Raw genomic sequence first — 27,568 nt, 5'->3', positions numbered from 1 at the left:
TCCAAAGAAGAAACTAACAGCGCTACTATTGTGTTCCATCAAGACAACAAGAGGCTTCTCCTACACCTCGTAAGAGATTTTAGCGGAACATTCAAAATGTACAAATAATAATAATAATAATAATAATAATAATAATAATAATAATAATAATAATAATAATAATAATAATAATAATAATAATAATAATAATAATAATAACGCAAAATGCAAACTCGTGTCCTCATGCCGAGGTGGTGCAGCTCTTTTCAGGCACACCCCCATTGGAGGTGAGCTGCATGTACCATTTCAACCATATACCAGCCCTCCTGCCATTCTTAAATTTCTGGAAGTACCGGGAATCGAACCAGGGCCCCGAGGACGGCAGCTAATAACACTAACCGTTACGCTACGGAGGCGGAAATAATAATAATAATAATAGGCCTAATCATCATCGTCATCATCATCATCATCATCATCATCATCATCATCATGGCTTTGCGCCCTACCATCTACTTTTACGGTTTACGTAGACCAAGGTGTCAGAATTTTGTCTTGCAGGAATTCTTTTACGTGCCGGTAAGTCTACCAATACGAAGCTGGCGTATTTGTGCAACTTCAGATACCATCAGAGTGAGCCATGATCGAACGTTGCAGCTTGGACTCATAGGGCAAGCGTTCTACCATTTGGTCTACTCTGTCCGGTACTTATAGGCAGAAATACCTTTCTATAAAGAAAATATAAAATCAAAGCCATCTTCATACAGGGAATTGGAGAAGAGGAAGGTAAAGGCTTCTTCTAACCTACCTTCCCACTAAGTGGTATAAAATTAGTACTGTATGCAGTCACATTCGGCCTCCTGGAATTGGTTCCCATTTTTTGGTAAAGACTGATTGAATCTAAAGGGTCTTGTACTTCTATAAAAAAAAAAAAAAAAAAAAAAAAAGATTGCGTATGGCTTTTAGTGCCGGGAGTGTCCGAAGACAAGTTCAGCTCGCCAGATGCAGGTCTTTTAATTTGACTCCCGTAAGCGACCTGCGCGTCGTGATGAGGATGAAATGATGATGAAGACGACACGTACACCCAGCCTCCATGCCAGTGAAATTAACCAAGTATGGTTAAAATTCCCGACCCTGCTGGGAATCGAACCACGGACCCCTGTGACCAAAGGCCCGGCACGCTAACCATTTAACCATGGAGCCGGGCATGTACTTCTACAGAAGTCTAATTTCTATATGTTTCGGCTTTCAGTCGAGGAATCGAACCCACATCCTTCCAGGTGAATAGAGTACGCCCTTACCATCGCGTACAAATATGAAATTGTTTTCTTGTCTGTAAGTTTTGAATCTTTGCCCTAATATTCATTTTCATTCCTGACTGGGTGTACTAAAATCTAAAACTCCTTCAATTCCATCTTTGTCGGTTGTGCACAATCTTACAATCAAATTTTGAATTTCTGAGATGATAATAGTATTACTGGTCCAATGACCAACTAATTATTTTGGTGGTTTTCGGAGACGCCGAGATTCCGGAATTTCGTCACGTAGGAGTCCTTTTACGTGTTAATAGACCTACAGACACAAAGCACCTTCAAAAATCACCGCACTGAACCGGGATCGAACCCGACAACTTCATTTGTGTTAATAAATTGCTTCAGCTATAGATAAAGTTTCAACTCTAAAATATGATACTGCCTATACCAATGAAGTCGGTGTCATTCCCTCTTAATAATGCTTTGTCGGGGATTATGGTAACTTGCTCACAATGTTTAGTGTTAATATCACAATTCCTCTCTCCAGGACACCATGGCGCAGACCAGCAGCCCCATTCCCGACTTCTACCGCGGACGTGCCGTGTTGGTGACGGGAGCCACGGGCTTCATGGGGAAGGTGCTGGTGGAGAAGCTGCTGAGATCTTGTCCTGATCTTGCCACCATTTACCTGCTGATGAGACCCAAAAGAGGACGTGACGTGCGGACAAGACTGGACGAGCTCCTCAATGTCACGGTAAGTAAAAATATCTTCTGAAGCGATAACCGAGCACATTAAAACTCAACTAAAGGTTGTGCCATGAAATACTGTTTAAACTTCCCAATTTAAATAACTCACATGTGAATTCCTTACTTATTAAATTTAGCAAACACCTTACATCAGATAGTCAACATTAAATTGAGTCGCCCAGAATAATAACGGCAAATTCAAAATAAAATCAGTCAATCACTACTGATCTGCATTTAGGGCAGTCGCCCAGGTGGCAGATTCCCTATGAAGTTAATTTTGAGGGGGGAAAACACATTTTATGCTTTTTTTCAAAGCTTGCCTAATTTTCAATATTAAGACCGTCATCACACGGCATGACTGTCTAGTGCCGTGAGTTGAGTAACTGTTACGAAATGCAGCTGGTTAGTATGTTGAATGTTCTACACACTCTAGCAAATGAAGTCGGCGGTCGTTTTGGGAAACCACTTCAAAAGAAGGAACTTTCTCAGTGAAGTGTAGTGAAATAAAATCACTTTTACGCTGTATATATTATGTCGAATACGTAAATTAAAATAACTTTTTTTTCTATCGGTTTAACATCGTACTAACGCATGGAAGGTTTTCGACGACGCAAGGATGGGAAAAGGCTGGGGGCTAGGAAGGAAGCGGTCGTGGCCTTTATTAAGGTACAGCCCCAGCATTTTCCTGGTGTGAAAATGAGAAACTACAGCAAACAACCTTCAGCGCTGCCGACGGTGGGATTCGAACCTTCAATCTCTCGAATGCGCAAGCTCACAGCTACATTTGGTTGAAAATAACTCAATAAGTAAAACATAACACCATTAAAATTTATTTCCATTTTCGCTACTATGCTATATCTTGTTATGCGTTCTGTCACTTGAAAAGTAATTCAAAAAGTTATTTTACTTTAGTTTAATTCTGTTGTATTATTTAGTAATAATAACAGCATTCTATTGCTGGGGCTTAATTAAGGCCACGGCTGCTATCGTCCCCATCCTATCCCTTTTTCAGCCTTACGTCATCGTGAACCTTCGATGTGTCAGTGCGATGTTAAACCACTAGCAAAAAAGAAAAAAAACATCTATTGTACTTGTATTACCATAATAATAATTATTATTCAGTTCGTTTTGACTTCCTTTGCCATTCAACTCCACACTTTTTCTGTTCTATATTTTGTTGCCTAGCCTGGCAGCTGGTAGTTGTAAAGCTCAGGATAATTTTCAAACTTCTTCCACAAGTTTGAGGTTCACGATTCGTTCATTCATATTGTAGCACCAAGAACAAAACAGAAATAATCAACTTAGGTTGCTTTGCGACCGAAATGCCGAGATGGACTCAGTCATTCGATGACTGACTATTAGAGCCCGGATGTTTGGGTGTTTGTTATGTAATTCAGGGTTCGATTGCATGAGTTTTCACTTTAAATTACATTAATATCAGTTTCTAGCGTTTGGCATTATTAATGAAATGAGTCTCTATATCTCACAACTACTAAGTTAATAATGTCTAAATTGTATAGAAAAGTTCACTCTTCGGCGGACATTGGAGTACTACAGATTGGCGAGGGAGCAATGAGTGATATATAAGTGAAATAGAAGAAGGTTTGAGTGAAGACGAAAGGTTTAGTTGATTAGTGAGATGCAGTTAAGTGTTCTGGATATGAGGAGGTGGTAGTAAGTGGTAAAGTTTGGGTTAAGTGGAGTAGGAAGCGAAATTTTGGTTGCACGTGAACCTGGGCTAATAGTGAGGTTAAGTAATGTGAGTTTGCATACCGTCTAGTTGAACAAAGAGCCTGCAAAGGTCAATCATCCCATGACCGTGATACCAGTAAATGTCTTGCCGCACATATTGCAACGGTGGTTTTTCTCGCCAGTGTGAACGACTGAGTGCCAATATTGCATAGGTGTCTTCCCTTACCAAAGTGAGTCAGTGCTTGCAATCTTGGTTATTGTATGCTAACACTTAGTGCAACTGCAGTGTCTATCCCTTGGGTGAACCAAGTTGTGTGGGGACTCGTGTGGTCCTGTATAAGAGATAGAAAGGAGTTTTCGAGCTCAGGACTAAGTGAGTATTTGACAAGGTAAGGTGTGAGCAGCATATCATGATCGGCATAGAGCAATACCGTGCGGCGATAGGTGGCTGGATGGGCAGGCAGAAGAAGGCGTCAAAGCAAGCGGCGAATAATGGAGAACTGGGGAAGATTGGTGAAGTCATTTTGGTAGCAACAGTAATAACGGTGCTACAAATTATGGGAGGTGTAGAGATGAATCCCAGTCCTGACATGAGCTGGGAGGACTGGGAGAGAATTAAGGGAATGATAGGAGAAGCGATAAAAACAAGCACTGGAGAGATATTGGTAAATGAACTCAAAAAGGAACAAGCCAAGGGTTTCGAAGATATGAAGTCCTGGTTCAAGGAGCAGTGGGGTGCCACCGAAAAAAGAATAGAGGAGAACGAAAGGGCAACGTGTGTGCTAAAAGAGCAGGTTAAAAATATGGAAAAGGAACTGACTTTCCTAAAGAATGAGCTCGGACGCGTCAACCAAATTAGGATGAAGAAAAGTATATACATCTATGGGCTACAGGAAGATCGAAACGAAGACAAAGTGAAGCTTATTTATAAAGTGGTGGACCTCATCCAAAATAAGCTAAAACTAAACTTTAGTGAAGTGGATATAGATGATATAGAAAGAGTAGGAACAGTGAAAGGTAAGAGACCAGTGAGAGTGAAAATGATATCAACGATAATGGCGGACATAGTATTAAAGAACGCAAAGAACGTACAAGGGGAAAGGATTTGGATTAACAAAGACTTAGGAAAAGACGGGATAGAGAATAACAGAATCCTACGAAAACATTTAGGAAGAGCCAAACATCAGGGACTGAAAGCATTTATTAAGAACCAAAGGCTAGTGGTAACTAATGGAGTATGGTGGCGCGTGTGGACTGTAGCAAAACTAAAGAAGATGGAAGAGGAAAGCTCGAAACGGCCCAGAGAGAGACAAGTGCACACGCAGGAGGAGGGAGGAAAAGGGGTATCCAGAGTTGAAACACAGAGGCAAGAAAACAGTACAATGGAAGATAGTGGGAGTGAGCAAGTGGTGCAAAGTGAAGTGAAAGGAGCAAGTGAAGGCAATAGGAAGCAGGACAAGGACTCATCCTCACCGATCAAAAGTAATGCAGAAAATAAAATGGAAAGAAGACAGATACTAAACAAGGAAAGATCATTGAGTTTGAAGGATTTATGGGGAAATAAAAAAGGAGTAGGCACGGAGAAAGGGAAGGAGGAAGAGGGGAAGGCAGAAGGGGTTAGAGAGGGAGAAGTCTTGCAAGAAAGAATGACTAGGAGCAAGGGAGGAAGTGGGGAAGTTCAGAAACAGAGGGGAGGAGGTAAAAAATAACTAGAGATGACGATAGGGTTGTGGAATATTGAGGGATTGATAGGGAAGTTAGGAAATAAAGAAATAGAAAAATTAGTCAAAGAGTTTGAGATAATAGCCTTTGTAGAGACTTGGTTAGGGAAAGGGATAGAAATTGATTGGGAACGTTATAGAGTAATCAATGTCACAAAGAAAAAAATAGGGAGGAGGGGAAGGAACCCTGGAGGAATAACTGTCTTAATAAAAAATGAAGTAGTAGGGAGAGTGGAAAGAATACAGAATGAGGTAGAAGGGGTGGTGTGGTATAGAGTGAAAATGGGAAGTGAAGAGAAGGAAGCAATATGTCTAGCTCTTTTGTACAATCACCCTAAAGATTCAGTGTATGCGAATAAAAACTTTTTTGAAGATCTGATGGAAGAAATAAATAAAATTAAAGGTACATATATGGAGGATGGAATGATATTGTTAGGAGATTGGAATGCAAGAGTGAGCAATAGAGTACCGAATTATGGAAGGGAGGATACTGAAGTAAGGGGTTAAAGAAGAAGCAGTAAAGACAAAGAGATAAATAGTAATGGTCTAAAATTGATAGAGCTATGTGCTATAGAAAAATTATATATTTTAAATGGGTGGATGGAGGGAGACAGTACAGGAGAATGGACGTTCATCACATCGAAGGGAGGGAGTGTGGTAGATTTAGGAGTAAGCTCGGAAACAGCTTTAAGGAAAATTATAAGTTTTGAGGTGGTAGAATGTGGGTCAACAGAGCACTTGCCTATTAAGATGAAATTAAGAGAGGAAAATTGTGATGAAAAGAGAGGGTTAGGAAATAAGATGAAACATAAAGAGAGATGGAAGTATATTTGGAATGATGATACGATCGAGAAATTGAGAAGGGAGCTAAGGGTGAGAGGTGATAGTATAAGAGTAGAAGCTGAAAGGGTGCTGGAAGAAGAGAACATAGATAATGCGTTAAAAATAATAGAACGTCCGGTATGGGAGGTGGGAAAGAGAGTGAAGATAAGAGAGGAGGGAGACAAAAGAAGAGCCATGGGATGGTTTGATGAAGAATGTAGCAGAGAATGGAAGATAGTGATGACAGCACTAGCAGAATTTAAGAAAGGAGGGAAACAGGAGAAAAGATAGGAATATTGTAAATTAAGAAGGGAATACAAGAATTTACTGAAAGAGAAAAAGAAATGTTGGAGGGAGACGGAAGCGGAAAGAGTGAATAGATATTGCAAAGAGAAAAGATTTGAGAGAATATGGGAAACCATAAACTATCTTAAGAGAGATAGGTATACGGGGAAGGGAACAGACATAGAGGAAAAGGAGTGGGTAGGCTACTTTACGGGTCTTTTGGGTGGGCGAGGTGACTGGCAAGAGGAAAGAAGTATGACATCAATACGAAGAGATTTACAAGTAGGAGTACAGTTACTAGATGGAGAAATAACAATACAAGAAGTAGTTAGTGTGTTAAGTAAAGTAAAAACGAAAGTAGCGGGCGGGGCAAATGGTATAAACAATAGAGTTTGGAAGGAAGTAGGAACAAATGAATCAATGCTGAAGGTGATGGTAATTTTTTTTAACAAAATGTGGGAATCGGCGAAATTTCCTAGAGAATGGAGAAAAGGAGTATTATGTCCGATATACAAGAATAAAGGGAGTCGGAGTGATCCTAATAACTACAGAGGAATTACACTCCTGGACTCGCTATCGCAGGTGTACACAGGAATTTTAGCCAATAGGATCATAAATTGGGCAGAGAAGTATGGAAGGATTTCGGAGTTTCAAAACGGGTTCAGAAAAGAGAGGAATACGGTAGATAATATATGGATTGTGGATACCCTAATCACGAAATATGTCAAGATAGCAGGGATGAGATTGTATGTAGCAGCAATAGATTTGGAGAAAGCCTTTAATGCAGTGAATAGGGAGGCGCTGTTTACTAGGCTAAGGGAAAGTGGGTTATCAAGGAAAATGAGGATGGCAATAGAAGGGATATATAAGGAAGTAATGGTAATGATTAAGTTATAGGGGGGTGGGTTGAGTAAATGCATAGAATCCAAGAGGGGTGTAAGGCAAGGTTGTATAGAAAAGTTAAACGTGATAATGTCTATTAGAGAAGTTAGACAACAATTAAGAGAGATAAACATTTTCTGACATATTTGGAAATGGCAGGGCCAATTTTTATTTTTCCTATTTTAACCTTTGCTGCGTTTTATGACATAGCCTTTCTCTCGGCCTTTTAAAAGATATAAACTGATGTATTTATGCGGGTTTTCGCCGTTATTTTGGTACGTTAAATTTTCTAGAACGTAAATATGATGTTCCATTTGGCTGTGCGGAGAAAAACGCAAACGTGTTATGTCTGGAAATCTTGAATGCCAGAATGTGAGACAAATTTTCCAAATTTAGAAATATAATCTCTCAATAACTGTAGAAGTAAGCCCATCTACACTGGCATCAATTGATGTGGAACAGTATTTTTCAGCAACGAAAACTATTTCTTCTGATAAAAGGCAGAGTTTGAAATAACTGATAATGATCAATAATGTAAATTATTGATCTGTTCCGTCTGACCGAGCTCGATAGCTGCAATCGCTTAAGTGCAGCCAGTCCAGTATTCGGGATATAGTAGGTTCGAACCCCACTGTCGGCAGCCCTGAAAAGGGTTTTCCGTGGTTTCCCATTTTCACACCAGGCAAATGCTGGGGCTGTACCTTAATTAAGGCCACGGCCGCTTTCCTCCAACTCCTAGCCCTTTCCTGTCCCATCGTCGCCGTAAGACCTATCTGTGTCGGTGCGACTTAAAGCAACCAGCAAATATATATATATTCCGTCTGATAGAAGTGTGAGTTGGAACACTGAGATTACGAAAAAATGGTTTGTGGTACTACATGAAAGTGTACATTGTTATGTTCTTAGTTTGTATAAGTACTGATATTATTTTAAGGCGTATTTTAACATTCTGAAATGCCTGTTTTATATTATGTTTTTCCAACATTTTTCCTCTCTCTTTGACAACGTTGTTTGCATAATCATCCGGACGATACTGATACTAACTAGTTACGTTTGGTACGAACCGTGCACACAACTCTCATACAAACAGTTGCTAACTCTGGCTACTAACCAGTGGAATCATGCGAGGACGGCCTAAAACTTAATTTATTCAGGGTTTGTTTAATTTGGTTTTTAAGGGGAGTAAGAGCACTAAAAGAAACCATTGAGACTTATACCGTAGATTTCCATTCCACAAAATAATAATAATAATAATAATAATAATAATAATAATAATAATAATAATAATAATAATAATAATAATAATAATAATAATAATAATTTGGTTAAATTGGTATAGTATTTGTTATGAAACTCATTCATGAATTGTGATCTCTTTTTCATTTACTAAGTCAAAATTACTCCGTTGTTTTGTGTATTCCTAATGAAATCTCTGTATTTCCAAAACCACGTGACACAGAAGACTGTAGTTTTCATTGATTTGTTCAGTAAACATCATTCTCTAACATGGAAGTATTACCACAAGGAGTATGGCTGTCTGAAGTTGGGCGTTTGTTATGTAATTCAAGGTTTGGTTGCATGAGTTTTCATTGTAAATGAATTTGATCTCAGTTTCTAGCATTTGACATTAATGTAATGAGTGTCTGTATCTCACACACTACTGAGGTAACAATGACTAAATGTTTAGGAAAGTAAAATGTGATAAAGTTTAAATATTTAGAAAAGTTAAACGCGATAATGTCTAAAGGTTTAGAATAGTAAATGTCCAATGTTTAGAGAAGTTAAACAACAATTAAGAATAGCAGCTGAACGAAAGTAATAGAAAACACTCACTTCTACTTAAAGCAAAATGAAAATGAAAACCTACAACCTGTTTTCCAGTCATTGACCGGGTCAGGGATGTAATGAACGAAGCATATATAGGCTGTTAGTACGATGGGAGCGCCACTCCCAAAGTGATTTATTAATGACTGATAGATGCTATGAAATGAGAATGGAGAGTGTTGCTGGAATGAAAGATGACAGGGAAAACCTGAGCATCCGGATAAAAACCTGTCCCACCTCCGCTTTGTTCAGCACAAATCTCACATGGAGTGACTGGGATTTGAGCCGCGGTATCCAGCGGTGAGAGGCCGACGCGCTGCCGTCTGAGCCACGGAGGCTTCACTTAAAGCAAAATATCCAACTTTAATTTTACTTAAAATTATAAATTTCGCATAATTTTAGTTCAGTAAATTTAGAATAAATGGTAAAGGTAGCTCTAATGATTTCAAAATTTTAGCTGCAACTATTTCAGAAATACAGGAACATGAACTGGAACATTTTAACATTGGTGAGAAAGCCCATTCTAACTCCCCTTAAAGTTTACCTGCAAACTCTTGAACCTCTTGAAGTTAGAAGTCCTTCTATTCTTCTGCTGTTTACTAAAGAAATTGAAATGAAAAAATGGGAAAATTATGTTTTTTCTCGAAATAAACTTTCAGTAAATTTGGTTGCATTCACTACATAGAGAGAGCATCATAACTATACCGACATAACAATCAGGGGTGCTCTTCGAGTTGCTTTACGTTAAAAACGATTGCGCAATCGGATTAGCGGAGAAAATTGTTCTTTTCGAGAAAATGAGGTCACTTCGTTACTTCCGGGTGCCTCTGCCGTGCTTCAGGGGCAAGAAGGAGAGGGAGGGAAAGTGGAATGTATGATGGAGACAGAGATAATGCTCCGCGCGTATGCACAAGTTTCCTCGTTCGACTCGTACAGGAATGTCCTCGTCTCTTACAGGCAATATCCACAGTTACTTATTAAACAACGTCCGCCTCTGTGGTGTAGTGGTTAGCGTGATTAGCTGCAACCCCCGGAGGTCCGGGTTCGATTCCCGGCTCTGTCACGAAAATTTGAAAAGTGGTACGAGGGCTGGAACGGGGTCCACTCAGCCTCGGGAGGTCAACTGAGTAGAGGTGGGTTCGATTCCCACCTCAGCCATCCTCGAAGTGGTTTTCCGTGGTTTCCCACTTCTCCTCCAGGCGAATGCCGGGATGGTACCTAACTTAAGGCCACGGCCGCTTCCTTCCCTCTTCCTTGTCTATCCCTTCCAATCTTCCCATCCCTCCACAAGGCCCCTGTTCAGCATAGCAGGTGAGGCCGCCTGGGCGAGGTACTGGTCATACTCCCCAGTTGTATCCCCCGACCAAGAGTCTGAAGCTCCAGGACACTGCCCTTGAGGCAGTAGAGGTGGGATCCCTCGCTGAGTCCGAGAGAAAAGCCGAACCTGGAGGGTAAACAGATGATGATGATGATGATGATGATGATGATGATGATGATGACTTATTAAACAACCATACACACACCCACAGTACAATAATAATGTTATTCCACGAACCGACTACGCTGGCATAGCAGGGAGAGGTGATTCTCCCACGTGGCGCGTCCCAGGTGGCGGACCCCCCTGTCCTAACCGGTTTGCCGGCGGACATGAGCGAAATAAAATACCTCTCGCGGACCAAACACACAAATCCCTGTGGGTGGGGGACGCAGACGAAGAATACACCCACGGTATTCCCTGCCTGTCGTAAGAGGCGACTAAAAGGGGCGACCAAGGGATGATTGTATTAGAACCATGAAACTACTTGTGATTAGTACCACCACGTAGGGAACACCATGCGTGGCTTTTACTTGCGCGTAGTACCACTATGTTAGGTACACAATAGGTTTGTGATTAGTGGCGACAGAGTGCGTTGCTGGCTTTTTTTCAGTACCTGTGTCCGACTCGTTGGCTGAATGTTCAGCGTACTGGCCTTCGGTTCGGAGGGTCCCGGGTCCGATTCCCGGTCGGGCCGGGGAGTTTAACCTTAATTGGATAATTCCAGTGGCTCGGGGGCTGGGTGTTTGTGCTGTCCCCAACATCCCTGCAACTCACACACCACACATAACACTATCCTCCACCACAATAACACGCAGTTACCTACAAATGGTAGATGCCGCCCACCCTCAACGGAGGGTCTGTCTTACAAGGGCTGCACCCGGCTAGAAATAGCCATACGAAATTATTATTATTATTATTATTACAGTACCTTTGATTAGTACAACTATATGAGGAACACCACGGGATAGTGCGGGGCCCGTGTGGTTAGTACATTATGTGATGAACATCATAGGCCTGTATTACATGTGCGTATTTCATTACCTATGAGTAGTACCATAATGTGTGGAATGCCGCGAGTCTACGCTACTTTTGATTAGTACCGCAACCTGACAAATACCATGGTTCTACTTTCCTAGCGGTAAGTATCATTATGAGGGGCGGATGACTTGGATTTTGGACCCCTTTGGACTACAAGCATCATCGATTCAGTATTATGCTGTAGAAGCAGTCCCTTGGTCAGTAATGTTATCGTTTTACGTCAGTTTCTGTGAATGTGAGACATTGCGGGTCGGATCCACTGATTGTTTTAAATTCATATACATCCATTCATTCTTCGTCCTCACGTTTTGAATTCTGGTCAGTGGAGGATTTTGGACTTTTATTTTGTCATCACATTTCGTATCATTAGGGGCCGATGACATAGATGTTAGACCCCTTTAAACAACAAGCATCATCATCATCATCATCAATAATGTTATTTTCTTTACGTCCTGCCAACTGCTTTTACGGTCTCGGAGACGCCGAGGCTCCGGAATTTAGTCCCGCAGGAGTTATTTTACGTGCCATCAGATCTACCGACACGATGCCGACGTATTTGAGCACCTCCCAAATACCACCGTACTGAGCCAGGATGGAACCTGCCAAGGTGGGGTCGGAAGGCCAACGCTTCAACCGTCTGAGCCATTCAGTCGGGCGACACACAGCACAAGAACACAATGTAATTAAGACACACTTGTCAGTCAAAGAATGCACCGGATCGTTTCTCATCTCGTCTTTTGATCGCAGTAATGTTCTTTATTATTTAACACGCTCGAAGATGCAATGCTACCGGCCTGCGATTGTATATTCCTTCACTCACAACATTGTAAATGGAATGAAATACTGAACGAAGGACACAATACGCCCAATCGTTTGATTACAGTAGATGTTCAATGTGCCCTCCTCCTACTTCAATGAACAGTTCACAAGGATGTAGTAGTGACCTGTTCAGGATGTGTGGTGTGTCGCGCATTACCTCTGTCCCCCACCTACACCTTCCCCCCTCTCCCACTCAATTTGAATCGCACGCGCAGAAGTAAAAAAAAAAAACCTCATGTACTCGAAAAGAAAAATTTTCTCCGCCAATCCGATTAACCTAACATTTCTGATTTTTTGTCGGTATAGTTATGATACACGCTGTATAGGCACATAGTGAAGAGATTCTACGTACAGAACAAAAATGGCCAACCGGACACCAATGGGATCCGAAATCACAACCTTTCGATTTCGCGGCGGTGGCTCTATCCAGCTGAGCTATCGTGGCCTAGGCCATATTTGTTCTTTGGAAAGGATCTAAGCTACAGTTCTGGCACTACTACTATCACACTGTGGAGAGCGTGCAAGTCGACCGTTGTGGGCCAAGTCAATGAATATTGAATTTTCACGACCGCGTTGTATTCGCATTAAGATCTCTTCAGTATGTACTATATGTACAGAACACGACTTTAAAGTTTATTTTGAGTACAATGTGGTCATGAAAATTCTCCTTTATATAATTTATTAATTTTATTTAATAATCTATTAATTATTTCCATATTTTCTGTATCTAATTACTTCCTTTGAGTATGAGACTAGGTATTTGTGTTTGCATTTGTCCCAGCATACACTCTTTTACATAAAACATACCATACTAACAACCACCACAGAAACACGCAATAATAAACACTTTTACCGCAAAGTTTAAGGAAAATTTGCATCCACCATATAAGGGAAGAGTTTCTTAATTATATTTTCCGTATATCGATTAAATCTTCTGATATGTTCTGAAACGACGGTATCTTATTTCTTCAGCATTTCAAGAAAATGTCTTAATTATAAGCTTCCTGTGTTGATTGAATCTTCTGATCTGTAGCGAAGTGCCTTTCATTTTCAGTTGTTTGATGGTCTTCGGAAGGATCGACCCGACGCCCTCAACAAGCTGGTACCAATCGCGGGGGACATCACGCAGCCTGAGCTCGGGATCAGTAGCAGTGACCAGAAGATCCTTGCAGACAGCGTGTCAATCGTCTTCCACTCTGCAGCCACCGTCAAGTTTGACGAGAAACTCAAACTGTCGGTTTCTATGAACGTAGAAGGAACCAAACGCTTGGTAGAACTCTGTCACAAGATGGTGAAACTGGAAGTAAGAACACATTCGTATTTTTCTACCTATTTTTAAATAACTGAAGTTCGGTCCAACAATCATAGCGAACCAAGGTTTGTATCAGTATTCCTTCACACTTCTTACTTTCCCTTTCTTCATCATAATTATCTCACCATCTCTGTTAGCATGAATTCTACTGTTCATATAGGCTCATTCATCCCAATATCCCTTGAAACGTTGAAGATATACCTTTATGCTTGTACACAGATTAACAACATTGAGATGGGTATAAATTAATGCACTACTTTTCCCCATAGCTGCCCGTTTAAACGCAAAATATTTCAAATTTTCAGTTAGAACTATACTGATTTCTCTGTCATTTCGTTATTGAACCGTGCATTTTTTTCAAAACACGATAAATACTTTCAAAGGAAAAAGTATTCTACTGTGCACTTTTTCAGCCATGGCTCCTTGCAGCAGGCAGTCCAGATTGGATCATGTGGATAGTAGTAAATAACTTTGAATTCCGACTCCTTGGCTGAAGTCAGCGTTGATATTTTTGGTTCAGAGGGTGCCGAGTTCGATTCCCGGACGGATTGGGGATTTTAATCACGTTTGATAAATTCTTTTGGCTCGGAGATGGGGTGTTCGTGTTTATATTTGTCCCAACACTTTCCTCTTCATATTCAGACAACACAACACACCACACTACCAACCACCACAGAAACACGCAATAGTGATTATATCCCTCCATACAGGGTTGGCGTCAGGAAGAGCATCCGGCCGTAGATCAGGACCAAATCCACATGTACCCGCGACCCCACCAGTGTGTGCAGAAAACTGTAGAGGAGGAATAAGAAGAAGACGATGAAATAATTTTGAAACTATTTACATACTGAGATTTCGCGGAGTACTAATTCTAGGTGGGATAGAGCTATAAGCCCTAAGCCTTTGTTCCCAGGAAACAACCTGGTCAACATTTCTGGTTCAGAATGAGTGAACTTCAGAGCCATCTCTCTAGAAATAAGTCTCCTCTCTATTTTTTCGGCTTCCTGACAGGAAAACAAACCCGCATCTTTTAGGGTGGAGCGAGCATGCCCCTACCACCCCGGATAGGTAGCTCGCAAATTATGTTCCCACAAGTTCTAAATAACTGATCAACGAGGAATAAGCTAGTTCAAAACATGAAACGAGAAAGTGCACGACTTCAACAAGTGGTAAAAATTAATGCGTGCACAGGAAGAACTATGCCTGCCTTTGAAGGATTCTAAGTAAACATCTCTGGAAATGAGGCGTCCTTCAGGCTAGGAATATTTCATGATATCTGAACACTGGATATCATTCACAAATTTTGTTAATTTTTTTCATCCAAGAGAAAATCTCGATGGTGGCCTGCTCCTTTAGTGAATGGTCAGCGTTGAGGCCTTCGGCTTAGAGGACTTCGAGTTCGAGTCTCAATCGACGATTTTGATCACGTTTGGTCAATTGTCTGACTCGGTGTGGGGTTGGGTGTTTCTCTTTCCAGGACACACCCCTTCATATTTACAGAGCAACACACGACACTACCAACCACCACAGGCACATATATCCCTCCAAATAGGGTTGTGTCAGGAAGGGTATTCGGGTGTAAAACTGGGATGAATCTACACAGTTTTCACTCGGAACCTCATCTAGGTGTGGAAAAAGTGGTATGTCGAACGTGCATGATGATTGTCAACAGATGTCCTCGGCAGCGTGTAATGAGATTCGCCTATTTCAGGGGTTTCGGGCTCTTCTGTCACTTGTTGACGTAGGTCGCGGGTTATGAAAGGAAATCTACCTTACGTGAAGTAAAATCTAAGAAGTAGAAAAAATGTAATTTGTTAATCGTGAAATCGTGAGAAAGATGTGAAGCATCAATAAACAAAGGAAAATTTTACATCACAGATGACAGAAAGATTATCTCAAAGACACCTCTGTACAGGCCATGAAGGCCCTTGGAGAAGTGGAAGGTGAAGGTTCCCACCATTGTTAACCGCGGCACGTGATGGGGTAGAGTGGTTAGCTCTACGTCCGGCCGCCTTTGCCCCCAGGAATTAACCTGGTACTCATTTTTCGTGTAGGCTGAGTGAACCTCAGGACCGTGTGCACCTACGGAAGAGGAAATCTCGTTTCTTAAATCTTACGACTTCCTGACGGGGATCCTGACGGGGATTCGAACCCACGTCCTTCCGGGCGAACCGAGCAGGCCTTTACCGCCTCGGCCAGGCAGCCCCTGAAAGATTATGCTTTCGAACTAAACCTAGAACTTCCTTAATAAAGAAAACCTGAAAGTTATTAAATCGGATTTCAAGTAACACCGTTGGCTGATTCACTTGAACCGTGAAATTTCAGTTTCCGTGACCGGACTCTGAGTTTTCCTTTAACTAAGGTTATCCACAGATTATCAATATCACGTAGGATACCACAGCCACCGAATGGATCCTCGTTTTACTTGAATCAACCATTCTATAATTTGAAAAATAATTAGTTAACTTGCTCATCTGCAAGGCATAGTGCTCCGAAGTTCAACAATACTGAATATTGTAAAAGTTAACAAACATAAATGATCGCAGAATCTGACCACTGGTGACCAGTCTTCTGTAAGCCATGTCGAATTATTTGAATGATAAGAGCTTGGCAGTGCTAAGAGGCCTCGTCCCACTTTCTTCTTTGACGGGATTTCTAAAGGCGTTGCGTATTTATGTAGAATTGTGAGGAACTCCTTGGAATTGAATCACCTTGCACGTACGTATTTCAGTATTCATGCTGTCACTTCTTTATTCCTGGTTACTTAGCCGTAGCAACGATTCGGAAGGCCTGAAAGAGAATGTTATAAACGAGTGAGAAAAACTGAAGGTCAATGCTGTTCAAAATTTAGGTTATAAACACATGTCAGGCGCCTGTATTCCTTTCGTAGTCGTCCAGCTTATATAATGGAAGTATCCATACAAATCAGAAGTCTACAAGGTCTGACTTTTAATAATTCCAGCATTATTATTATTATTATTATTATTATTATTATTATTATTATTATTATTATTATTATTATTATTATTATTGTTTCGTTATACCCATTAATTTAATGGCGTGTGGCCTCCGAAGAGGCCGAGTGCAGATCTTTCGAGTTGACGCCGCATAGGTGACATGCCGTACCTGTGATGAATTCTAATGCTGAAGACGGCACACACACCCAGCCCCCGAGTCACTGGAATTAACCAATGAAGGTTAAAATCCCCGACCCAGCCGAGAATCGAACCCGGGACCCTCTGGACCAAAGGAGCACGTTTGAACTTGTTCGTTGGCCTGATGGTTTTTGCTTTCTTATCCTCCCAAAATCTCTTCATGAATGCACTGTGTTCCATCTTGCATTCTGTGGGCCACTTCCTATCAGTTTCCTTTTTCGGTTTTTCCACGAATTTGTGCTTGGCTACTATTGTACTAAAGGCTCCAAGATCTTCTATGATGTCGTCCGGGATATTAATTTCTTGGAGGTCCGTCTTATTTTCTTCTAGCTAGATTATTTTGACCTTATTATTATTATTATTATTATTATTATTATTATTATTATTATTATTATTATTATTATTATTATTATTATTATTATTATTATTATTATTATTATTATTATTATATGTATATCCGTTCCCTAATACGGGGTGAGGATTATGTGAGATGAATTTATATGGCATACTTTTACGGCCGGATGCCCTTGCTGACGCCAACCTCAGTTGAGGAGCTAATGAAGATGAAATGAATGATGGTAGTATAAATGAAATAAGGTAAGGAGGTGAAAGGAATAGGCTGTGGCCTATGAATAGGAAGTGTTCCGGCATTTGTCTGGAAGTGAAATGGGGAAACCACAGTAAACCATTCTCACCGTGCGAATCGGCCGTACGGTTAGAGGCGCGTAGTTTTGAGCTTGCATCCGGGAGATAGTGGGCTCGAATCCCACTGTCGGCAGTCCTGAAGATGGTTTTCCATGGTTTCGCATTTTCACACCAGGCAAATGCTGGGACTGTACCTTAATTAAGGCCACGGCCGCTTCCTTCCAACTCCTAGCCCTTTCCTATACCATCGTCGCCATATGACCTATCTGTGTCGGTGCGACGTAAAGCCACTAGGACAGCCGACGGAGGAGTTCGACCCCGCTCGTCCCCGGAATACAGAGCTTGGTTCCATAGCCGTAGCCCGTTGACTCGCGCAGCCATTCAGCTCGGTATTATTATTATTTCTGGCCTTCTCCCAACTACTTGAGGTCGGCACTGTGTGTGGATTAAACCCAGTTTTACGGCCGGTTGTCTTGCAGTGACGCCAACTCCATGTGAAGGGATGTATTCTCTACGGCGTGTTTCTGTGATGCGTGGTGAGTAATTGAAGGTGTGTATTAAGATGAACATAAACACGCAGTCCCCGAGCTGCAGGAATTAACCAGACGCCGTTAAAATTCCCGGGTCGGCCGTAAACTGAACCGGAGACCCTCTGAAATGAAGCCACTATGCTGATCACTCAGTCCAGGAGCCGGGCAATTAATAACAACAGGACGCCCTGATAACCGAATGGCATAGTTAATGGCTTCTCACCAAGGCAGTCGCAGTTCGAGTCTCGAACAATTCGTGTAGCATATTTTTAAAATGAAAAGTCACGTTCCCGTGGTTCGGATTCCACGTAAAATTAGTGGTACTGTAACTATGGTAACAGTAACGTATACCACAAGCATTTTACATACATGTACATACATATTCATTATTGACTGTTGTACCTTTCAGCGTTCGGTCTACAAGCCTCTGTGAATGAATTAAGTGCATGATAATAATCTATGTATAAAATAAGAGTTTAGTCTGTACATCGCTCAGAATTCGAAAAGAATGGTATTTCTGTATCGGTCATGTCCGTAGAAACAAGGAAATGCACTTTTTACTTTTCCGTAATTTTTGTCTCTCTGTCTGTACACGCCTCACGAGAAAACGGCTGAAGAGAATTTAATGAAAATCGGTATGTGAATTCGGTGCATGAGCCACTACAATCTTTTTTTCTTTTTTTTTTACAAGTTGCTTTAAGTCGCACCGACACAGAGAGGTCTTATAGCGACGATGGGACAGGAAAAGGCTAGGAGTGGGAAGGAAGCAGCCGTGGCCTTAATTAAAGTACAGTCCCAGCATTTTCCTGCTGTGAAAATGGGAAACCACTGAAAACCAGGGCTGCCGACAGTGGGGTTCGAACCCACTATATCCCGAATACTGGATACTGGCCGCACTTAAGCGACTGCAACTATCGAGCTCGGTCCACTACAATCTAGGCTATAAATCATTTTACTCAAGCTGAGTGAAATGGTAGTTTAGGGGAAGACCTAAAATTGAATTCTCAAATATTTATATTATTATTAGTTGTCCTGTCAATAAATACTACGTAACTGAAGTTATTTAGAATTAAATTTCCGATCATTTATATCATAACAAAAGGATTATGAGAAAATGTTAAGATAACAGAGAACAGTAGTGCAGCGGAAGCCAGGGCTTGTACTAGGAAGTATTTTAGGGAGGCTTCTGTCTATATAAGATTTTTTGTGTCAGTTATTAAGGGAATAAAGGATAGGAGATTGATTTCCAATCCCATTCAAACCCCCAATCACGAAGTAGATGTAGTGGCAATGAGTGTACCTAACACTAAAGTTGTAGTAAATAAGAGCTTTGCAGGAGTAGTAAAGATTAAAAAGGAGGACACAGATATTCATGAATTTGTATTTTTGTTGCCAAGTCCATGTAAACGCCGAACCACGAGAAAATGGGTTAACAGAATTTAATGAAAGTCGGTACATAGAGTCGGGGAATAACAAACTGCAGTATAAGTTATAAACAATTTTATTCGGCCTGTATGAAATTGCAGTTTAGGGGAATGCGCCTAAAATTTAATTTTTAAATACCTATGTTATTGGTCCTGTCGGAAAGTACTACATAACAAAATTTATAGAGAATACAGTTTCCGATCATTTATGTTTTATTCAATGTTACCGTACCGACTATGATAAGAGTGGTATTTCAGAGTCGGAAGAAAACTAAATGTGAAGGGTATCATCGCAATAAGACCTATCTGTGTCGGTGCGACATGAAGCAAAAAAAAAAAAAAAAAAAAAAAAAAAAAACAGAAAAATGTGAAGGCCTACAATATTGAAGGCGCATGACATTGATCAACAATAACATTACATTGACCATTGTTTGTGGTGATGTTCTCTGCCCCTTAAGCTGCCGCTCAAGTCCGATAGATGGGATTACTGCTGCGTACCGAGTATAACAGCCTGACTGAATATTGGTGACATCGAAAGGCATGGAGTGCAAATCGGATTTTTCCCGCCCTTCAGAATATAGCTACATCTACTGAATGTCTTTAGACTGAAAGGCCTGTACTCTACTACTGATCCACACAGGAAGTTTTAATAATAATAATAATAATAATAATAATAATAATAATAATAATAATAATAATAATAATAATAATAATAATAGCCGTATGGACTCAGCTACAGGATAGCAGTCCTAAATTAGTGCAATCTAGGGTGGTTTGAATACTAGTGGTATAATAGTGCATACTGAATGGTTTGAGTAAATTTCGACCAGTGAACGCTGAGTGGCCAGCAGAAGACTGTAATATGACAACGGGTGCCGAAATTCTAGTCTACCCTTCAAACACCGATAACTTTCCTAGATTCGAAACCGCGAGCTGGTGATCGATCATAAGTTAGTAGACAAAGTACACTGTGTGTCCAAAAGTATCCGGATACTCCTTGCTGTTCGTTCCAACGATGCCAGCTATTTTAACTAACAGCGTGTAGGACCTCCTTGTGCTACTATTACAGCGTTTAATATTCACGGGTGGCTTTCCACTAAGTAGTGGTACACTGAAGGTGGAATTTGTTTCCATTCATCCTGAAGCATGGTGAATAGTTGTAACCGGGTTGTTGGACGAATTGATCTGCCACGCAGCCGACGCTCTAGTTAATCCCAAAGATATTCGGGTTAGGTTAGGTCTTTGAGCTGGTCATTCCAGCACATCCACCAAATTTTCTTCGAACCACGATACAATGGACATTGCTTTGTGGGCAGGAGTATTATCATGCTGATACAGATTCCAAATTGTTGCAACACCACCTTCACCTATTTTCACTGTCGCCGCAATACACTCAGGTGTAAATACAGTTCGCCAGGCATCCGCCAGGTCCACTCGCGCTGGTCTAAGTGCCACAAGATATACGTGACTCATCATTTCATTAAACCTTTTTCCATTGCTCCACAGACCACTGCTGTTTGCACCACTCTAAGCGTCGTCGCTTATTCGTTCGTGTGATGAATGACTTCCGGGCAGCAGTACGACTCCGAAAACAGAGTCCTATCGCTTCTTGACGGATCGTTCTGTTAATGACTTTCGTCCCTGGTCTGCAACTGAATTCCTCTCCTATAGCTGACAAAGATGTATGACGATTAGTTCATACAGTACGCTTTAGATTTAGGTGGTGCCTATCAGTTCATTTCTTAGGCCTACCATAGCAATGATTGGGTTCAGTGCTTGGCTGACATTTCCACTTCACAATAACATCGCTAACAGTGGACCTGAACAGATGTAACCCGTGAAATCTCTCTGATGGAATTCCCGAAATTCTGGGCCCCTACAATCATGTCCTGTTCGAACTGACTCATTCTGACTTGTGCCTGTACTAAATCGGATTAATAGCCCGTGTTCGGAGGATTATTATTATTATTATTATTATTATTATTATTATTATTATTATTATTATTATTATAGATATTTATATGCTATACACTATTTCAGCTATTTATTGATCCGTTACCAATTAAGAACACACCATCGACAGCATTAATACTCCAAAGAGAGCCATGAGATAATAATCTGTTGCGTTTTTCACAGGCTCTGATCCACGTGTCTACAGCCTACTGTAACTGTGACCGAACTGACATCCACGAACAAGTTTATCCATCGCCATCAGACCCTGATAAATTGTTGCAGTGTGTCGACTGGATGGACGAGGAGCTCCTAGACACCATCACACCCAAGTAAGTGATGTTATTACTCGCGTAGTAGCTTGGTACATTTCCTTGCATAAAAACTGAGTGGAAAAACTCTTGTCTGGAAGAATCAGCGTCAAACTGTGCAGGGTCCAGTAATCACTGGCGGTGATAAAACCAACTCTCTAACTCGCAATTTCCATCCAGGATCAACTGGAGAAAGTAAGCTAATGTAGTCTTGCCACCATAATTCATCAGATCGGAGTCTCCGCGGTCGTTCTGCTTGGTCTCTCAGTTCTACTTTTGCTCCCGAACGACAGTGTGAGCGAAGGGTGTATGTATTCGTGCAAAAATTCATCATCCTGTTTCTGAAGGATCTTCGTCTCATGAATCCTCGGCATCACAAAAATGGCTTCACAACATAAGTGTGATTTAGGACGTCGTGGAGGCTCATTTCGAGGTATTTGGGCCGCAGACATTGCTAAAGCTACGTTATACTGACTGTATACTTATATATAGAGCCCGGATTTTTATGCATTAATAGGTTAGAATGCAAACTTACTGAAGCGAGTTGCAAGTATAGTCTACCTTCACAACCGTTGTGCTATGGGGATTGCATAGACATTAGGGGTAAGATCCATCAAACCCCTGTAATTTATGTTACTCTTACTACGCTGTGGAAGAGCGGGTGGCCGACACTTCCTACTAACCAAATTAGTTTGCAATCTAACCTATTACTGCATAAAAATCCGGGCTTTACATCAGGTGGCTCCCGAACGCCGTACTTTCTACTTATAAATGTCCCGCATGCACAAATGATGAATAGGATATCTACCAACTGATTTTCACAGGGGAACTACTGACAGCGGGCACTACTTGCCGTAGCGCTACACAAATCGGTTAGCCGCGACAAACGGCGTTTTGAGCGTATTTCTGTCAATAATTATGTTAATAATTAAAGAAATTAAACGAAGGAATTAGCAGATAAGATAACAAGATTTTTACAAACAGCTTTTAAAAAATAATTCCTAGTTCCAGCTGGCTAAAGTGAAATAAAAATGTAATGTTTACTCTACAAAGTGGGTGGGTGGCGGGGCGACTGTCCCTCCTCGCCCCACTCCCTAATCGCCGTTACTGTTTGTAGACACGCCAAATATGCATAAAAGGAAATCTAATAACTTATTAATTTATACACCTGTAGACATTCCACTCGATGAAAGAGTTGATTGTATGAAACAAGAACTAATACTCTTCGGCGAAATACGTGTGTAGAAGGCATACGTCTGTTTGAAGCTTCTGTTGCTTTCCGACCAGATTGTCCAGTTTAAAATAATGTCTGTTTATTCATCGCTGCTGAACACACTAGTCATTATCGATATGCAGACAGCAAATATAGTGCGGCTATACCATACACCAGCCTAGAAGTATGTGGTGGAAAAAGAGGTTTACTAATGCAAGGGGTGCATTAGACCGGTGGCGCTGAGTAACATGCTGCGAGTGACACTCCGATTCTTATCTCTTCATATTCTGACGTAACCTGCCCGCTGGCAGTAGTTCCCCTGTGAAAATCAGTTGCTGGACATCCCATTCTCCATTTGTTTTTGTTTTTGTTTTTTTTTGCTAGGGGCTTTACGTCGCACCGACTCAGATAGGTCTTATGGCGACGATGGGATAGGAAAGGCCTAGGAGGTGGAAGGAAGCGGCCGTGGCCTTAATTAAGGTACAGCCCCAGCATTTGCCTGGTGTGAAAATGGGAAACCACGGAAAACCATCTTCAGGGCTGCCGATAGTGGGATTCGAACCTACTATCTCCCGGATGCAAGCTCACAGCCGCGCGCCTCTACGCGCACGGCCAACTCGCCCGGTATTCTCCATTTGTGCATGCGGGACATTTATATGTAGAAAGTACGGCGTTCGGGAGCCACCTGGTATATACATCATACTTTACCCGTTTGAATATGGAATAAAATTGCGAGTTAGAGGGTTGCTGGTTCGTATTTTTACTTTAATTGTCCTGATCCACTTTATCCCAACCTATTATTGAAAATGAAAAACCTACAACCTGTTTTCCAGTCAATGACCGGGTCAGGGATGGGATGAATGAAGCCCCCAACCTATTATTGTGGATGATATTTTTGTACACCCTACATACAGTCTCTCGTGCTATGGTCCTTAGTAATAAAAACATTTATTTTCTTCCTCTTTAATGTACATTTGTCCAGTACACACTCACACTTCGCCAATCCACTTACGTAGTTATGTTCGGAAAGTTAGAAATAGCATTTAGGGCAATTTGTAGCGAATGTTATCCAAAATCAGTATAAAAGCATTGAAGTGCAACATTTTTCTGGTGCAAGCCGAATGAATCACAGGACCATGCTTCATTGTTCTGGGTCGCTCTCTGCCTTGACAACGGTGACACCAGCAAGTTATTTGCAGCTTTTATAGAAGTTAAGACATATTTTTGTTTTGAGACTTGGTTAAATGTTTATTACCTGTCTTGCTCCTTGGCTGAATGGTCAGCGTACTAGTCTTCGGTTCAGAGGGAACCAGGTTCGATTTTCGACCGGGCCGAGATTTTTAATTGCATACAGTTCGGGGGCTGGGCATTTGTTTTCATCTACATACAGCACACCACACTACCACTCACCACCAGAAAATCACAATAGTGAACACATTCTCTCCAGGTAGGGTTAGCGTCAGGAAGGGCATCCGGCCGTGAAACTAGTCCAAATCTATCTCAAGTGCCGACCCACGTAGATTGAAATAAAAGCCAACAAGAAGTTGAGTGTTTGGTACTCTTTCACAGTACCTACCTGTGTTTTTAGTGTGTGAAAACCACTATCACTGTACCCACGTATAGATGAATATGTGGTTACCCATCCAATGTGTGACCGCTGTGTATGTTGCTTAATTGTTGTGTTTAGTGGGAGGGCTCTCTCACTGTACTAAAATGTCTTATTGTGTTCAATTACAACACCGCACAGTAGTTGACACAATTTCGACTAAACTTTGTGCAAAATAGGATTTCGAACAAAGCTCGAGGGCTAAGTATTTATGTTGGTCTTAACATCCATCTTCATTACCATACAATGCATTACCAACCACCAGAGAAATACGCCGTAATGAATATACGGTCCACATCCGATAAGCGTCGGCAAGGGTATCCGGCTGTAGAACTGGACGTAATCGATATTACTGTAGTGCTAACACCAAATAATTGGGGAAAAGACCAGGAATAGTAATATTCAATACATACCAACAGTGGTGAGTTCGATTCCTGTACTTACTCGACTCTATCGCTGCAGATTTAAATCCTGGTACAAGGATTGGGACGGAGCTCAATGTCCTGAGGACGAATGACGAGTGAAGTAGATCTTCATCACCTTAAACCATCTTAGCCATATTAAAACTGGCTTTCCGCGTCAAATTCTGATGAATGTCGCGATGTTACAATCTCGACTCGACGTAGCGTTCTACTTAATTAGGAATATTTGAGCAAAATAACGTTGACCTTCTAACATTGTAAAGTTACGAATGAAATGTTGTATTTACATCGGCACAGTTCAGCTAACCGCCGATATTCTTACGCGGATGTTCAAAGTTTCAGTGCTAGAGACTTGGGTCAGTCCGGTGGTATTTGAAGGTGTCAAATACATCAGCCTCTTATCGATTAATTTACCGACAGGTAAGAGAGCTCCTGCAGGACTAAATTCCGGCACCTTGGCGTCTCCAAAAACCGTAAAGTAGTAATGAAACGTAGCCAACAATTCTTCTTCTTATTATTATTATTACCGAGCGAGTTGGCCGTGCGGATAGGGGCGCGCAGCTGTGACTTTGCGTTCGGGAGATAGTGGGTTCGAACCCCACTGTCGGCAGCCCTGAAGATAGTTTCCCTTGGTTTCCCATTTTCACACCAGGCAAATGCTGGGGCTGCACCTTAAGTAAGGCCACGGTAGCTCCCTTCCCACTTCTAGCACTTTTCTATACTATCGTCGCCATAAAACCTATCTGCGTCTGTGCGACGTAAATCAGATTGAAAATATTATTATTATTATTATTATTATTATTATTACTATTATTATTATTATTAATTTTCACCTTTGTAATGTAAAGATTAGTGCTATTAGCTGCCGTCTTCAGAGGTCCGGGTTCAATTCTCGGTACTGTCAAAAATTTGAGATTGGCCTGTACCTCCATTCGGGGTGTGCCTAGAAAGAGCTGCACCACCTCGGAATGAGTGTACGAATTTACATTTCTACTTTTGAAATTATTTTTGATTCGTTATGCCCAGCGAAGGAGCCTTTAGAACTTACTTATCACACCGCTTTTTTTTTTTCTTCCCAATATCTGTCCATTCGTTCACTGAGTTTCTTTTTGCGTTCTGCTGTCTATCCTGCATGTTTTCTTTTAGGTTTCTATACAATTTCTTGTTCACTGATAAGGTTTCTAACCTTGGTTTTCTTGAATAATTTCTACCTTAATGCCAATTTCTTGTAGGTCTTTGTTTATTCCTACTAACCAATTATTGTGGCTTATCAGGGATTGTGTAGGTTTAGAAGTTGCTTTGTCACTCTATTGTTCTCCGTTATACAGGGTTTTCATCTTAAAACTTCAAACTGATTATTTAGTTTAAACAAAAAATACGTCAGTATAGATATTGAAGGGGAAGTTTAATACAGTGGTTTATTGAATTTTATATTTCACCCTCTCACTCCCAGCCATTCCCTCTATGGAATTTCAAGACATGTACTTGCAGTATTATTGAAAGAGCATTCATTTGTAAGTACATCTCATTCATTACTTGTCATATTGTTTTCTACCGTATTGGCAACGTGGATTATTGCTGTTGTTGATCAGAGCTGAAAAGAATCAAATTACAGACTACTGAGCATTATTCACTAGAAGCGCTTGGGTAATTAATTATTTAAAAATGGTGTACTCTCTTCAAGAAATAAGTTTAAAACCAGATTTACTTACATTTTAGGTTTTGCCCTCTTACCCCCTCTTCGAAATTTCCAATGACACTCCTTTATTTTTAGACTTATTTTTGAAAGAATCTTCATTTGTTAGTACATCGTGTACATGTGTTCTCACATCTTTTCTTTTCCGTCGTCTTGATGGAACTACTTGGATTTGAACAAAGAACGATTATCTGGATGAAAACATGTTTTTTTTAATTTTTCAAAAAGTTCTCCATTGTTTGCTAGACAGTAATCAGTATATTTCGAAACTCTTCGCGAACCTTCTGGAGTGTTTTTTTAACCAATCCGCCGATATTCTCGGGTTATACTACTTTTTCAGTTCTTGAATATTCTCAGGCGCAGGAATTTAAATAACTGATTTTAAATGACCCCATAGGAAGAGTCGAAATGTGTGACTTCTGGTGATCTTGCTGGCCATTCTACAGCACCTTCCCTATCAAACCATTTTCCAGGAAATCTTGTATTTCAGCCACTGTCGCACAGGTAATGACTAACAAAAGCAAAAATCCAGATTGGCAAGACGATAGAAACCAACATATATGAGAACAAATGAATGGGTTCTACTACAGTAATAATGCTCTCTCAAAAATAAGTATTAAAACTTAAGGGGTGTCATTGGAAGTTTCAAAGGAGTGGCTGGGCTTGAGAGGGTGAAACCCAAAATATAATTAACCCTAGTTTAAAAATTCTTTCTTAAAGAGCACACACCATTTTTTACCCAAGCACTACTAATCCTATTAAATAATGCTCATTAGTCTGTGATGTTATTCTATTCAGCTCTGGTCAACAAAAGTAATAATCCTGCTTTCCAAGGAGATAGAAACAAAAGATAAGAGAAGTAATGAATAAGATATACTAACAAATTCATGTTCTTTCAAACATAAGTATAAAAATACAGAAGTGGCA

The 27,568-nt window shown here is 40.8% G+C and overlaps 1 protein-coding gene across 4 annotated transcripts in view; it reads left to right on the top strand.

Annotated features, from left to right (window-relative positions):
• The window catches only part of LOC136866384 (putative fatty acyl-CoA reductase CG5065), a 234,392-nt gene that overhangs the window by 162,690 nt on the left and 44,134 nt on the right, over window positions 1–27,568 (top strand). For all 4 annotated transcript variants that reach the window (XM_067143296.2, XM_067143306.2, XM_067143313.2 and 1 more), the window contains 3 exons: window positions 1,777–1,983; window positions 13,432–13,680; window positions 21,580–21,725. In XM_067143296.2, coding sequence (XP_066999397.2) covers window positions 1,777–1,983; window positions 13,432–13,680; window positions 21,580–21,725 — 602 coding nt within the window. The remainder of the gene's footprint in view (window positions 1–1,776; window positions 1,984–13,431; window positions 13,681–21,579; window positions 21,726–27,568) is intronic.

Source organism: Anabrus simplex, chromosome 1 (genome assembly GCF_040414725.1).
Source record: "Anabrus simplex isolate iqAnaSimp1 chromosome 1, ASM4041472v1, whole genome shotgun sequence".
NCBI classification, from domain to species: Eukaryota; Metazoa; Arthropoda; class Insecta; order Orthoptera; family Tettigoniidae; genus Anabrus; species Anabrus simplex.
The sequence above is the reverse complement of the archived record's forward strand: the minus strand, read 5'-3'. Positions and strand labels throughout refer to the sequence as shown.